General features: G+C 35.1%; 1 protein-coding gene across 2 annotated transcripts in view; it reads left to right on the top strand.

Annotated features, from left to right (window-relative positions):
- Positions 1 to 14,916, top strand: part of HYCC2 (hyccin PI4KA lipid kinase complex subunit 2) — a 50,763-nt gene that overhangs the window by 12,701 nt on the left and 23,146 nt on the right. For both annotated transcript variants that reach the window (XM_082285151.1, XM_082285150.1), the window contains exons 3-6: positions 6,584 to 6,686; positions 7,594 to 7,672; positions 8,732 to 8,833; positions 14,597 to 14,776. In XM_082285151.1, coding sequence (XP_082141277.1) covers positions 7,622 to 7,672; positions 8,732 to 8,833; positions 14,597 to 14,776 — 333 coding nt within the window. In that variant the 5' untranslated portion in view covers positions 6,584 to 6,686; positions 7,594 to 7,621. The remainder of the gene's footprint in view (positions 1 to 6,583; positions 6,687 to 7,593; positions 7,673 to 8,731; positions 8,834 to 14,596; positions 14,777 to 14,916) is intronic.

Genomic DNA, 14,916 nt, shown 5'->3' with positions numbered 1-14,916 from the left:
TTTGCCTGTTTTCTGTGAAGGAGAGAGTCCAGCAAAGGCCATATTTCTTGCTCTGGAGGAATTCTAGTGACTTTACTAGTAGGTCTGGTCATAAACATCAATTTTTGTAGGACAATCACCTTAATCAGTTGTGTCAAATATGTTGACTGTTGATGTTCACATTGCTCTTAATGGGTGTGTCATATAGAACTAACATGGTAAGGAACATGTTTTATTTCTTGTGTGTGAAAATTCTGACTCTTAGAATCAGGCTGATCTCAATATAAAATTAACAGTGGTTTTCTCTCTGTTTTGTGAGATTGTTCTTTGCAGTTCTTAAAACCCCTTTCTAACTTTCAGAAAACTAGTGTGAGACTGAAAATTACTTACACTGAAATAAAGCTGTGACGCATGACGTATAAGAAGACAAGTTGTTTCCTCTGCAGTGACAGTTGGAAGTAATAAAGGCAGCTACAGTTTTAACTGTGAAAGTTGAAGCAGATCTTAGATTTCAGAATTCTTGATGCTACTCTGCTTTACCTCTGAATAGTGAACAGCCTCTGTATGTGCTGTAAGTCCTTCTTGTATGTATGTAGGGTTCAACTTGCTCATATATTCCATTAGGTCAAGCAGGAGAGATCTGTGCTGTTCTGAAATTGTGTCATCTTGATGAGTAGTGGTGTGATCAGTGATGTTTCATTAACTATATTTGTTGCTCAGTTTGCTTTTTAAAGTCTGGGAACTTGTATTGGAAAAGTAAGATGAGCATATCAATCAAAATTTATCCTTGAAAATCATGCATCTTAAATGTGAATGATGCATCTGAGTCATATATGAAATTTCTGGCATCGTGCAATAAAACAATGTCTTAATTCTTATGGATCTTTATTTTAAGTCTGCCATTTTGAAAGTTTATTTTGGAACTTTGTATTTCATCATTTTTTAAAAGTCAGCAAGATGACATAATTTTAGCTATAATTGAGGTAAATTCAGATAAATTTGGAGATTCCACTCATTTAGGAATTTGTGAATGTGTAAGTAAGTGTATGGATGGGGGGAAATTTGTCACATCAGCTTAATCTATTTACACTCCTCTTCCTGGAGGTGGAGGCTTTACCATCTGGAAGTTGGAAAGATTAGAATAAGGGATTTCATTACTTTCAGCAGAGGATCCTCTGGGTTAGATCTTTTTGAGAATAGGGTAGAAGAAAGGAGGTTAGGTAAATTAATTAATGAATACGTAACCTAAATTCCATTTTGTGTGAATTACAGTTGGTAGGGAATACTGCAGTGAGGAATGTTTACTGGTATTGGAATTGACTTCAACATTTTAGTGGATATTTTTATAATATAACAGGAATTTATTTCTCTCAAGTGATGATTTTACAGCTCAAAAATGGGAAGCTGCTTAGAATATTCAGCTTGTATTTCTAGAATGTTTCTGCTTGAATTTCTTTCCTTTACAGACCAAATAGTGATCTTAGCATAATGTTTGCAGTCTTATTCCAAAGTGCATATTGAGGGGGTTTTGGTGGTGTGTCTTTTTGTTGATTTGTTTTGGTTTGGTTTTGAATTTTGTTTTGGTTTTGTTCCCACAGAAATTCTGTTTAAAGATTTCTCTTAGCCTGTGTCTGTTCATTTTTAGTGCTTAGCACTGAACTCCTTAAAAAAACCACCTTAACTGTGATTTTGAAGTGTTAGTTTGCTGTTGGGCTTTTTTTTTTTTTTAGGCTCTTTCTTTTACTATGCATTTTGTACCTTTACTTTTCTAGATTTCATTTACTTCTTGAACCAAAACCACGAACAAGAAGGTGTTCAGGAGAGGTAGGGTTACATGGAAAGTAATTTGCATGGAAATGTTTTTGTAAGGAAAGAAGTTAATGCAGGCAAACTAGCATAGGAAGAGTTATTGCATATGAACTGATGCAAAGGGAGGACAAACCTGTATTGTCTAGCGTAGGATGGGTTATCACCAGGATCCTGACAAGAGAATGTTTTGAGTTTAGTGTAGGATGGCTACGTGAAGTTGTTTCTAAGGAAACTGGTGCTGAGAGAATAAGGTAACATTTCTGTGGCTAACCTACGTGTGTGTGTGTATATATATTTTTTTAAGTGCGTCAGGTCCTTATAATAGAATAATTAATGTGTGTTTTGTGGTATTTAAGGCTGCAGGATAATGTCTTTATTATTACTGTTTCCAAAATCCTTTAAGTAATGTAAAGGAGTATTTTTTTCCTATACAGAAGAGAAGTTTCTTGTTCCACATTCTCAAGGATCTCAACTCTTTTCTGCTTTATTTGTTGCATGAACTCCTAAGAGAAGGATTTAGTTATAAGTATACAGTTGCGTGTTATTCGGGTTCTGCTTATTTGCCTCTGTGAGGCGAATGGGACTTAAATTTTTCTCTATAGTCACCTGACTTCTGTAGCTCTCTACGACTACTCTGTAGAATGCTATGGAAACTACGAAAACAGCAGTTTTAGTTTATAAAATAATATATGGTGTCTATTTTCAGTGTTGTATTTTCATTCCCACTGCCCTAATTGTTTGTCTTCAGCAACTTTGTATCTGTAAAGCGCAGTTTCACTGTAGTAATGGTAGAAAGATAGAAGGTTGGCAGCTGAGCTTTGTGGGGCTTGAAATGGCACAGAAGATAATTTAGAACTTAAAATGACTTAGAGGAGGCTTTTTGGACCAGATGGGCTGTACCTTTTCTTTACTCCTTTTTTGGCAGCAGCTGAAATTGATACGACCTTTTTGATAAGAAATGGATCTTACTGTGTGATAATGGTACCGTGAAAGTTTACAAGACTATTATCAATCATCTTTGACTTCTCTGTGGCAAGGCTTTCTCCCATTGTTTTCACATAACTTTCTTTGTTGCTGATACTGAAAAAGAAAGCTTTTTAGCCTGGTTTTTACTAGTGAGTCAGAGTGGGCAGGGAAGAAATGTCTTATCCAAGTTGTTTTGCATGACTAAGGCTTGTCTAATAAGGCTGGCAACCTAAATCCCACATACAGAATACATCAGCATTTATATTTTAAAGTTGGAATGCATGCCTGTCTGCTGAAGCTTGCAATTAAATTACCTAAAAACTAGAGTTGGAAAAGTGCTCTTTCTATTGAAGAGAAGGCTCGAGCTGGCAATTTAAATTAATAACTGTTAGAGGAGGTTTTGTTTCTTTCTGCCTTTGTCAGTTTTTACCTTGTTTCTCTGTGCTGTGGAGCTGTATGGCCAGGAGAGTTCTGGCAGAATGTTTGAACCTGTTTCTAATGGCAAGTTGCAGTTATACCTCTGGTTTGTTGAGGACAATAATGTTTTAGTTTATTTTTTTATGTTCTTACCAAAATGACAGCTTATACAAGTGTCTACTAAATATGGATACAGGGAAATCCCAGTGGTATTTGTGATATGTTATCATAAGAGATGTATATTACAATACATGTACTTTTAAATAAGTACCAAGAAGTCGTCTACCAAAATTGAACATTTTCAAGGCTGGTTTTATTTTCTCTTGGGATTAGATTAGCATAAGAATCAGACCTTTTCTTCTTGCAGAGTTTCCCAGTCTTGTTAGCATGGGTGTGTGGTTGGGGAAACGTTTCCTACATACTTCAGACCACCTGATCTTATGTTGTCTTCTGTGTATTCTGCTTCCCAGAGTGTTGATCATATTTAACACAGGTGCTCTTCTTACAGAGCTATGAACTTTCTGGATCAAAGAAATGGAATGTATGTTTAGTTCAGAGTAAGGATGCGTTCTTTGTGCTTTCCATGCTACTTTTGTTACAGAGGCAGCATGGAAAAATCTTTCTTCAAATACATTTCTTTCCGTGCTCAGGAATTATAGCTATGAGAGGAGTGTTTATGTAGCTTGGAAGAACAAGCTATATTGGTAATGGAGTTTTCTATTCTTTTAGACCTGTCACTCCGTAATGTTCTCTTGCACAAGTGGCACTGTGAAGAGATCATGTAGCATGAAGCATTATTCTTATTGCTGACACAGTTCAGGTTGTAATTGCAAATTATTCTTCTCATGGCCTTTAAGGTAAAAATACATAATATTTTCATTCATTGTGCAACTAGAACTAAAATTACATTATATACATCATGCCATCCAGTACATAATGGCCAAAAACTGGACTCATTTTGAAGTGCATGTCCTGTTAATGTAATCTCTCCCATGTATGTTTAAACCAGTATAAAATCCTGGCCTCTTTAAAACAAACATACAAACAAAAAGCCTGAATAAAATAGAAACCACCAACAAGAAAACCCTCTGCATACTTGAATAATCATATTTTCATAAATATCATAAATTATGACCATCTAATTTGTGGCACTTTTTTTTTCTTTCTAAACCCACTGTAATAGTTGATTGTGTAGCAAGTGGTACTGGCTCAGATTATTTGGGTAATCATTTGGTCTTGGTTAGCGGTTTAAATGCAGACTGGTAAATAGTAATGTACTCAGTCTGTATGTCTTTCTTCTAAATGTAAGTGAAAAACAAGCTCTCTGATGAGCATAGTTGATTAAACCCTTTTTTATTTCTTTTACTGTAGTCAAAAATTCTTGGGGAGTTATCTGAGTTTTAAGTTTCATTATTCTGATAGTATATTGTTGGAAAAAACTTTATTTCAGACTTTTATATTTTCAAAGTTAAAAATATTGAGAATGGTGAATTCACCATCCCTGGAGGGATTTAAAAACCCTTGTAGATGTGGCACTCAAGGACGTGGTATATTGGTGGAGTTGGCAGTGCTGTATTAATGGTTGGACTCGATGGTCTTAAGGGTCTTTCTCAATCAAGATGATTCTATGATTTGTGTGCTCAGCATGATCTAGGAGAGTGCTCTGACTTGATAAAATTCTGTTTACATCTCAACTGTAATTGGCAGCTGCACAATGCAAGACTGTGACTTCCTTCAGAACAGAGTATTGTAGCTTTAGTATTAAGCATAAAGATTCCAGGTCTAATTTAACAGCCTTATCATATTCTGCTCATTTATGCCAAATGAGTAAGTTTAGGAGAAAACGTTTAAACTATTATTTCAGGTGTTTTTGTGGGGAAGCTTTTTGGTAATTGATTTTTGGTATCTGATTTTAACATTGAGTGACTGCATTCCTTACTATAACTTTCCTGGTCCATGCTTTAGTATGAATTCAAACTTGCTTGCTTGTTCAGTATTTAAGAAATCTTCATCAGGCCATATGTAAAAATATTTTAGTATATTTAATTATTACTGTTACTAATAACTAAATTTCTGATTAGTTATTATGGTTCCTATATAAGAACCTTTGAACCACAACAGAAAAGAAACCTAATGTCTTTTAAATAAACATGAGAAATCTCTTCTATATTCCCTGTATTTTGTTTGCTTTGGGAGAGATGTGAACACTCTGGAAATGAAATTCAATACTCTTGGTTCGGGCTACTTCAACCTTGAATAAATATGCACAGGGCTTAATGTATTGAACCAGTTTACTTTAGAGACACGCCCATGCAGTGTTTCATATATTTATATTTTTCCCCCAAAGGTACAGCAAACCAGGGAGTGAATGGAAGCACAGGGTGTGCTTTACAAATGGCCTTTTGAAAATCCCAGCCAGCCATCTGTGTGTGAGGCTGAGACGGTCCCACAGCCGTTGTGCTCGTGTGCCTCTGGAACAGCGTCCAAGTGTGTCTGGGGCAGCCTGGCCGGTGCAGAGCGGGACAGGGCACCGAGCTGAGGGGCTCACCCTGCTTCTTCTAAGTGTTCCTGTATAGAGTCAGCAGAGCTTGTGTGCTGTGAATTCAGCAGCTAGCTATCTTGCCTCTTTGTACAAGTCCTTAAAAATGTGTTTAATATCCAGGCAGATAATTTGAAAGGAAGAGATGATTTGTCCTAAAATTGAACTAGCAGTGACTGTAGCCAGAATAGATGTGGACTATTTCTGTATTGATACAGCAGCTGTGGTTCTGAAGCTTACGCTGAAAGAAGTTCCTAAATAGGAAAGCTTGAAGCTCAGTGCATGGTAAAATCACTAATATACCTAGAGTTGGCTCCTGTGTGTGTTGTTTGCCTCATGCTCACTATGAAGGGATTCTGCAACAAAAGGTGAGCTTTAGTGTAATATGTGATTTTCACAATGACACTGAAGTTTTGGTTCTGTAAGAAATATGTACTAAGGACGTTGTAGTAAGGGAGAGAGTCCTTACTGTATTCCATTTAAGAACTATGTGTTCTCCAAAGTCAGGATATGAATTCAGTTCACATTTTATCAAATTATTACTCTTTTCTTTCATCTTATATTTTTCTTACACTGTTCTTGGTAAGAACTGTGCCTGTGGTACTGTGCACCACTAATACGGAAGGATTTTCCACTTAAGTGACAAAAGCCTTTTTTTGGTTGAAGGCAATTCCTCCCTTCCTCCTACTAAAACACTGAGCTTTTTTTTTTTTTTGGCAAATTGCTTTGTTGCAGAAGGATTCACATGGACTTTAGAGGATTTGATAAACTTCAGTTTGTAAGGCCGAAAAATATTTACATTAATGTTTGCTTTACTTTACTATATTTTTTTCCCTATTTTGTGATCATCATCGGGTTTCTTTTATCTTTTAGAAAACGGGGCAGTACTTGAAGGCTTGACAAATGCATCCCAGGTTGAAAAATTTCTGCATTCCTTCTCCTCTTCCTCCTTTAGAAAACTGACTTCTTTAAAGAGGTAAAGTTGAATGTCACACTTTTTTTCCCAGGCAGAGTGAACTAAAACTCAGCTTTTTCTGTAGCATGCCCTATGATGTTTTAAATTAAGTTCTTCTGTCCATGTCTCACTCTGACATGGTATCTGTTTCCCTATATCAAAAAAGATGTCTTTGTAAACTTTTGTTTGCAGAGATCTGGTTAGTTGTTCTGTTACTTCATAGAATTATTTTTCAGTGTTTCTGCTGAAATGAGTCACTCAAGTGTTACTTGAATTTAAATTAATGTTATTTCTGAATTTGTTGTATTTTAGGATATTTAAACATGCTTTAGAAATCTGAAGCAGTTCCTTATCCACAAGAAAGTTTGTATTCTCTTAATGACTTCCTGCCAAGGGCCATTGAAAAAATGATACATTAACTTAAGAATTGCGTTGGGAAGCCTTACATCTTATTTCACTTCACTTTTCGTTTAACAAATACTGATTGTTCTTAAATATAAGTCTTTCAGAAATCAAAGCAAGTATGTTCTGAGAAGAGAATAGGTGATTGCAGCCATGGAGTCTGGCTATTAAAAGGTCATTTTTTTGTAGGAGTTCCATGACGTAACTTGTACGTCAAACATGTAATTTTTGGTTGAACTGAAGTAATTTTCAAAACACAACTGAAAGACAATTGGCCTGAAGCACTGAATCATTCTTTTTCCTCCTTCCCCATTTATGCACAGCACTTTAGACTAAGCAAAGAAACAGTGAAATAATTTTTAAGTAATGGGACTGGTTGCCCAAAATGCAACTTTTACTATTGCTTTGTATTACATAATTCAGTTGGAAAGATATTTACAGCTTTTCATTGGGTAGGATTGTAAAAAACTGAATTTTCCTGCCATAACTAGTATTTAACTTCTTTTTTTTTTTTTTTCTTCTAAAGGTAAGAGAGAAGCAAAAGAAGTAAGAAAATGCTGGGATCAGAACGAGGTGTTGTAGAAGAATGGCTGTCAGAATTCAAGGTGAACTGAGAAGATGAATGATATCTAAACCATTGGCTTAATGCCGCCAAACATAGTAGTGGGGTTTTTTTAATAGAAAATACTAAACATTTAAAATATCTATTACTTGATCTTTCAATTTCTTATAATGCATAAAGCATGCAAAGGTCTGTGTAATTGAGTCAGCTGGTACATAATATATAATGCATAATTCTAATAGTATTTTATTTTTATTGTGTATTATTGTAGAGCAGAACACTGCAGTAGCAGTGTGGTCTTTTAAAACATGTATTTTGTGTAGGTCAAGCTGATGGAATTTAACTAACAGCTGGATAATGCTGCCCAAATTTCCAGTTGAGGAACTTTTTTATTTAAAAATAATTAGTATATATTTATTTGGACTTTAAAAAAAAAATCAAAGAAAAATATTTTACTTTTTCCCCCCTATGGTCTGCATAAAATCAATTGTTTTGTCATGATGAATCTGAAGTATTTTTAAGCTATTTTGCATATTGATAATTATGGTGAGTGAAATACAGGATAATGCATAAACAAGAAAACAGGATTTCATGACTGATAAGAAATTAGTCTGTTTTTTAAATTAAGAATTAGTAATTCCTCCCATCATTGATGAGAGTAAGTCGTTATCAGCTGTCATTGGAAATTTGTTTAAGATTCAAGTATGCAAAATCCACAGATATGGTTGCTTGGGGAACACTTGAGGCTGTCCATGCTCATTCTGTACTCCCCACACCTCTTAAATAAGTTTAGTTGATTTGATAAAATCTTCAGAAAGAGTCTGTTAAATACAGAATATAGAGTCCTTGTATCAAACTAGAGCAAATTATGTATGAAAGATGAATCTAAACTGCTTTTGGATTTAACCCTAAAAGTGGTTATGTGCTCCCGAATGCTATTTGTATGGAGAAGGATTTGTACTCCACAGCTAGGTTACAAGTCTGAAAATTTACTGAACTTCAGGACTTTTCTTTGATGTTGGGATGAGACTTAATTCTTTTGTGGAGATGTTGAATACTTGGAAGCATTTATTTGTCAGGGTAATCTTTTTTTTTTCTTTAGGCATTACCTGAATCACAAATTTCCAGCTATGCAGCTACATTGCACCGAAAAAAACCACTGGTACCAGCTCTTTATAAGGTCATTCAAGATCCAAATAATGAGGTAGGAGATTTAAAAAACCTATTTTTATTCCCATTTCTGAATCTTTCACCTCTACAACTAAAGCTAAAGTAATGGAGAGGAAAATGGTTTGATTCTTTTTTCTAATGTAGTCTAACATGGGTATCATCCCTCTTTTTACTATCTTGTTTTTTGACAGTTACTTTAATGCTTTTCTGGTAAGACACGATCTCATCTGCTTCCAAAAATACTGTTTATGCTGTCTGCTAGATTTTCCTTGCCACAGCTGACTATTATGTTTTATTTGGCAGGAGTTGGTTTTGGTGTTTTGGTTTGGGGTTTTATTTGTTGGGTTTTTTTGGGTGGGGAGTAGAGTTTGGGGGTTTTTTTCATTTGTTTTTTTTAGTTCCCAGAAACCACGTTTCAGTCATAACTGAGACAAAATAGGCCTTACAGTGAAACTCAGAAAGACCAATGTGCTTCTCATGTGGTGGCTTATGACAGTGGAAGATGGAATCAATTTTTTAAATGCCGTTAAGATAAAAAGATCTTCTTGTGCTTATACTAGTATCACTTTAGTGTAATTTGGTTTACACTCTTGTAAACAAGAGCAGAAGCAGGGCCCCAAAATACAAATAGACACAATGAAAACTTAGCTTACCCTTGTATATAATTCATTTTGCATGTGACGTTAAACTGAGCTTTCCAGCCCTTTGGCTTCTGCTAGGAGCATTTCTGGGCAAGTGTGTGAAATATAACTTCTGCATAAATCATGCAAGCATACCATTCTCTGATGTGTAAACTAGATAAAATGCTTACAAATACTTGATGTATCATCTGTGATCTCTCATGTATTTATAAATTAAATGGGTAGTGTACACAGCAAGGAAGTTCTTTATTTTCCAAAGTACAGTTCAGCCGCTTTAGGAGGCTGAATGCTTGATTGAGCTTCAAGGAGATTGCATAATGCTCATGCAATTTATAAAAAAAAAAAAAAAGGCTTCATAGCTGTCAGCTTCATTTCAGTGTTATAAATAACCTGCATAGTGACCTTTTTCTTTGTACTGAAAAGCTACTGTTATTCTCTCTTCAACCTAAAGCCACCATTGCTGCTGTCTATGTATTTGTGTTTGTGTAGACTCCTGAAAATGTAAAAGCTTTCCTTTGCTTTAAGAGTAAACATTTGATCTATTTTTTTTAAATGAAGAAAGAACCAGATTTGAAAAAAGGGTATCTTTTTAGGGTGATCTTACGTTATTGCTCACTGATGCTTGTCAAATATTATTCTTTGAAACAGCTGTTGCTGTTTGGGCCTGATTCTGATACCAGGTATGAGATAAGCAATCCCAGACACAAAGATGTCTAACTTCAGGTTCTACTTGTTAAGGCAGGATGTATTTCCTTGTTGCACTTCTTCCAAACTTATTTGCGTGTGAGGAATATAACCATAGTAAATTCAGTACTTTACGTAATTTTTAATAATATATGTCTCTAACTGAGAGGGTTTTGAAAATATGCTTTATAAGGCATTTTTATGCATTATTTGTTAGAAGGGTAATTTATGGTTTATGAAGATTAAGCATATCTGGTAGACTATTATAAAAATACACTTTCTGGATTCTTCAACTTGATGGGCACGTAATTCTTTAGTACAACTTAATCATAAATTTGACCTATTTTTAAAACTTCGAAAACTGTTTAGGGCAAACATGAATCTTTCTAGAATCACACAATTATATCTTGATAAGATATAATTTAGTTTATAAAATCTGAATTTTTATAGTTTTTAATTTAATATGGAATCAGCGTGCTTAGGAAGCAAACAACCAAGGTGTTTCTCTCTTTTGACAGGGGTCTACCAGTTTGAGAGTTATCAAGTGAAGGCAAACATACTGACAAGTTAAATACAATTATTACTATTTGCATTTTAGGAAGTGCCCTGACTTTTTTAAATATAAAGATGACTGGAACAGAAATTTGCATAAAGAGAAGAGAGTGATCTTGCTTATAAACAGCTGATTTAACTGAATAATGTATTGATGTTTGTGTAGCATTTGAATTCAGAAGTCAAGTGCTTTTGAAGTACTGTTTTTCAGGTACTTTTATAATTTATAGGGTTGGTTTATGGCTGTAGACAATACTCTGTGGATGTTAAGTTAATGCACTACTGAAATTTAAATATTGAATGTTCATGTGGGGTAATGGGGTAATTAGGCTTAGCTCAGAAAGGGCAGCTATGAAACAGAGTGAGATGACCTTTGCAATGCCAAGCAGTCACAGACCCAATACTCTTCAAATAATAAATGGTTTCACCCATTAGGTTATAGTTAAGTCTAAAATGAGCACATTTTATTTCCTGCAGTTGAATGCTTCAAAAAGGCAAGTATTTCCAATATTTGTCATACATTTTCTAAAGCATTATATTTAACGTCAAGATATGACTCTTAAGATTTGGAAGACTTGTAAAATAAAGCCAAAGGAAAGCTATTCATCATCTTTCTTAAAACACGACTGGTTTGCATCTTGGTGAAGTGTAAAATGAAAAGTGAAAATTAGATCATTGACACTTGCTACATATTTAAGCCAGTAAAAATGTCATTTGTTTTTTTATGCTTATTGCTGCTTATGCTAATAGGAAAGCTCTTATAATTGAAATGATTTTGTTTGTTAGGAAAGAGAGAGGATTATAAGAGATTTTACTTTGGATTTTTTTGCTGACTTCGGTGCTACTCAGTTTTCTTTGACTTTGGACTGAAAGATCTTTGGAATTAAAAAATGTGTGCCAATTCATACATGGCTACTGACAACAAAAGCTTCATTTCCTCTGTTTATCCAGTGTCTTCTCAGTATGTATATTCAGAGAATTACTTGGAAGAGGCTGGCTCTTTGGAAAGCCAGGTAACTAGGATGCAAGGAAAACATTTGTTCTTTCTCAGAGTGTCAAGTTTTGTGTTTCCGGGTGGAAACAGGCTATCATACTGTACTTTGATAGGAAAATCCTGGGTGTTTGTGCTTTTGAGAATATTTGTGTTTTAGCATCTTTGTGATGGCAGCTTTTTCTTGTGTACTTACAGCTCTGGACTGTAAATACAGACACCAAAAGTACGATAGTAGTTGCAGGTTTTTACCTAAAGTAATTGCAGTTGTTAAACATTTTCCACAAGAAGTATGTCAACTACTAAAAGTAAGGAGAATTTGAATGCTTGCAGCATCACTGACTGGATATTGTTTGTATCTTGCTAGGGAGCATGTCTCCCTAGTCTTTACTTAAAAGACTGATTTTATAAATTTTTCATTTGAAAGTAGGTTGAATAAACTTAGTAACTACTCTGGTTGAGTTTCATCTGACTGAGCTAAAATAAATTTTTCTTTTCTACTGTTTTTAATGGGACTTGGATTAGACTGGCTAATTTCAAATAGGAAACAGCTTTGGGCTGCTGTCATCTCTAATCTAATAGAAGTACTATTTATAGCACTGCCATTGTATATATCTGGTTTCAGATAATATTTTTAGCTTTTCTTGCACTTGTCATCTCCCTGCAGATATGCTTATATGTTTTGTTTTCAGAGATTTATTTTTCTTCTTTCTGTTTTCTTCTTGATCATACTTTTCTTTTAAAGAAAAATCTACAAATTTATTTAGTGATGTCTGAATTACTTAGTAACCACTTTTAAATTTAGGCCTTTCATAAAACAAGGATACAGTTCTATTTATGAGGATTTGAACATATACTGTAACAGTTGGTTTTCATAATTATTGTCACTTTTAGACAGGAGTTTCTACTAAGTAAATATTGATTAAGAAAGAATATACTTATGCCTCTTATGAACCTAAAGGGCTACATATGTATGAAATACTGGAATAAATATACTACCAGAAAGCTGTACCATTTTTCGTTAAAATGATTGTAATAGAAGCTTTACAGACTTCTAATTGCATTTAGATCCCAAACCAAAAAGTGGTCAGTTATTTTATATCTGTCTATCTTTCTATACATCTGTGTGTGTGTGTATAGATAGATTTGCAGAAATCCATTTGTTATAAATGAATGGACTTTTCTCGTTCTGTATCAACATGGTCAGTGTCAGCTTTCTTCCCTCTTCTTGTAGTGTCTCTCTTTGCTTGTGTTGTAAATGCTGGCTTCTAGCTTAGAGCAACAGGTCTGTCAATCAGAAGCCTTGTTACACAAGGTACTTACACCAGAGCCTTGTTTAAGAAGAGATTTCTCTGACAGCTAAGTTTTATTTTCCGTAAATGTCATGTTATGGCTTACGTAATCGGTGGTTAAATATGGTGCGCTACACTGACCAGAATGTTGTGTGTTGGAAATGAAACTGTTTCCTGGGTGATGCTCTCTTAATAGATAATTCTGTCAAATTTATGTTTTATGTTTGTGATATACTAGTGGAAAATATCTAAGTGTAAATATAGGTATGTGAAATTGTACATTCATAGAGCTTTACGGCACTGCACATTTATCAGACATTCAGACTATTCCCTTGCAGAAATGTTGGTCCCTCTGCTGTTAGCAAGGGACTCCTAAGTTTTTTAAGAGGGTGGATGGTTCACAACAAACCACAGAAGTACATCTTTGTGCAGCATAGCAAAAGTATGACTGTCAGTTCCACAGGAAATTTGTGGTACTGTGATTGCGATGAATAGACAAATTAATGAAAAAAGAATGCATCAAAGTCCATGAAATATGCTGCTAATGCTCTGAAAGTCCTAAGGTGCGTATGCCTGGGAGCGAAAGAGGGGTCATATATGCCTTATCTAATCTGCTGCGTATGTCTGTATGTATAAGAAAGCTGCATGAGGCATGTACTGTTAGAAAGAATACTTGAGATTCTGGCCTCTGTTTTCAGACTCTGTACCTCTTCTGTACAAATACAGATGCCTTAGGTTACATGTATGCCTCTGTCTTTCTGGACAGTGAATCCCATAAATATTTTCCTTATGTCAGATCATCCCTTTTCGTAGAACACAATATTAGATAGTGGTCACAAACCTTATGAAAATTTGTCTTGAAAATTTTAATATTTTTTTCAAGTTGTTTTTTTTTTCCCCCAAGTTTTGATTTTGGTAATAAAAACTTGATTAGTCATGGGAAAAAATGAGACTGTTTGGTGTGGTTCTTTCTGCTTTTTTTCATGTTTGTTAACAGCTCCATGGGTGCATCTTAGGTATTGGTTTAGCACTGTAGGCTCTTAAAATGGCAAGTTTACCTTACTGACTTGATAGGGGCCTTTTTTTTGATTCTTGTACTGAAACCTGAAGTGCAGCCCAAAATGAAAAGATCGGTTTGCATTGTAATGAGCATTCACACTTAATTGGTTTTGAGACTCAAAAGGTGTAGATAAGAAATTAAATCATACTTCTGTCAATAGACTTGTCATTAGCAGCTAATCTTTAACCTTTGTACTTTTGTAGACCTTACAACTGCACTAAAGTTTTACGGTGCACATAGTTCAAGCCACGTGTCTGTCGCCTTAAATCCATACCTGCATAGAAAATAAACCTCATAGTGACAGCCCTAGAGAAGAATCTTCTCAAAGCACACAAGGTAGTGTCTGTAGTAAGGCCACATGTCCAAATACTTCATACCAGTGCCCCTCAGGTCTGTCTTTATGGATCTCCTTAAACGAGCGTAGATACCATTGTGATTCATTCACTTACTTGCCATCAAGGAATGCAATTTTTGCTGACTGCAGTGGCTATATGATATAGCCCCTATATTTGTTGTTTCACTCTCCCTTATTAGAGAATCCTGCCAGTAAGTGATCAGCTTTTTTGCCTTTCCACAGCTCCTGGAGCCTGTTTGCCACCAGCTCTTTGAACTTTATCGTAGTTCTGAAGTTCGGCTCAAGAGATTCACGCTGCAGTTTTTGCCAGAGTTGATCTGGGTTTATCTGCGTCTCACTGCCAGCAGGGATAGGCAGAGTAATGGTTGCATTGAAGCACTGCTGCTTGGCATTTACAACCTGGTAAGTGAGATGGGTTGGAATGGCTGAGGAAAGTTTTGATCTGAAGTTTTGCATCACTGACCACTAGGAATAAAGTAAATTATTGGAACAACATATTTAAAATTAAAATACACTTAAAGGAAGGTGTATTTAATATGGAG

This window comes from Coloeus monedula (assembly GCF_965178545.1).
Source record: "Coloeus monedula genome assembly, chromosome: 7".
NCBI lineage: Eukaryota > Metazoa > Chordata > Aves > Passeriformes > Corvidae > Coloeus > Coloeus monedula.
This window is presented reverse-complemented; position numbering and strand designations above follow the sequence as displayed.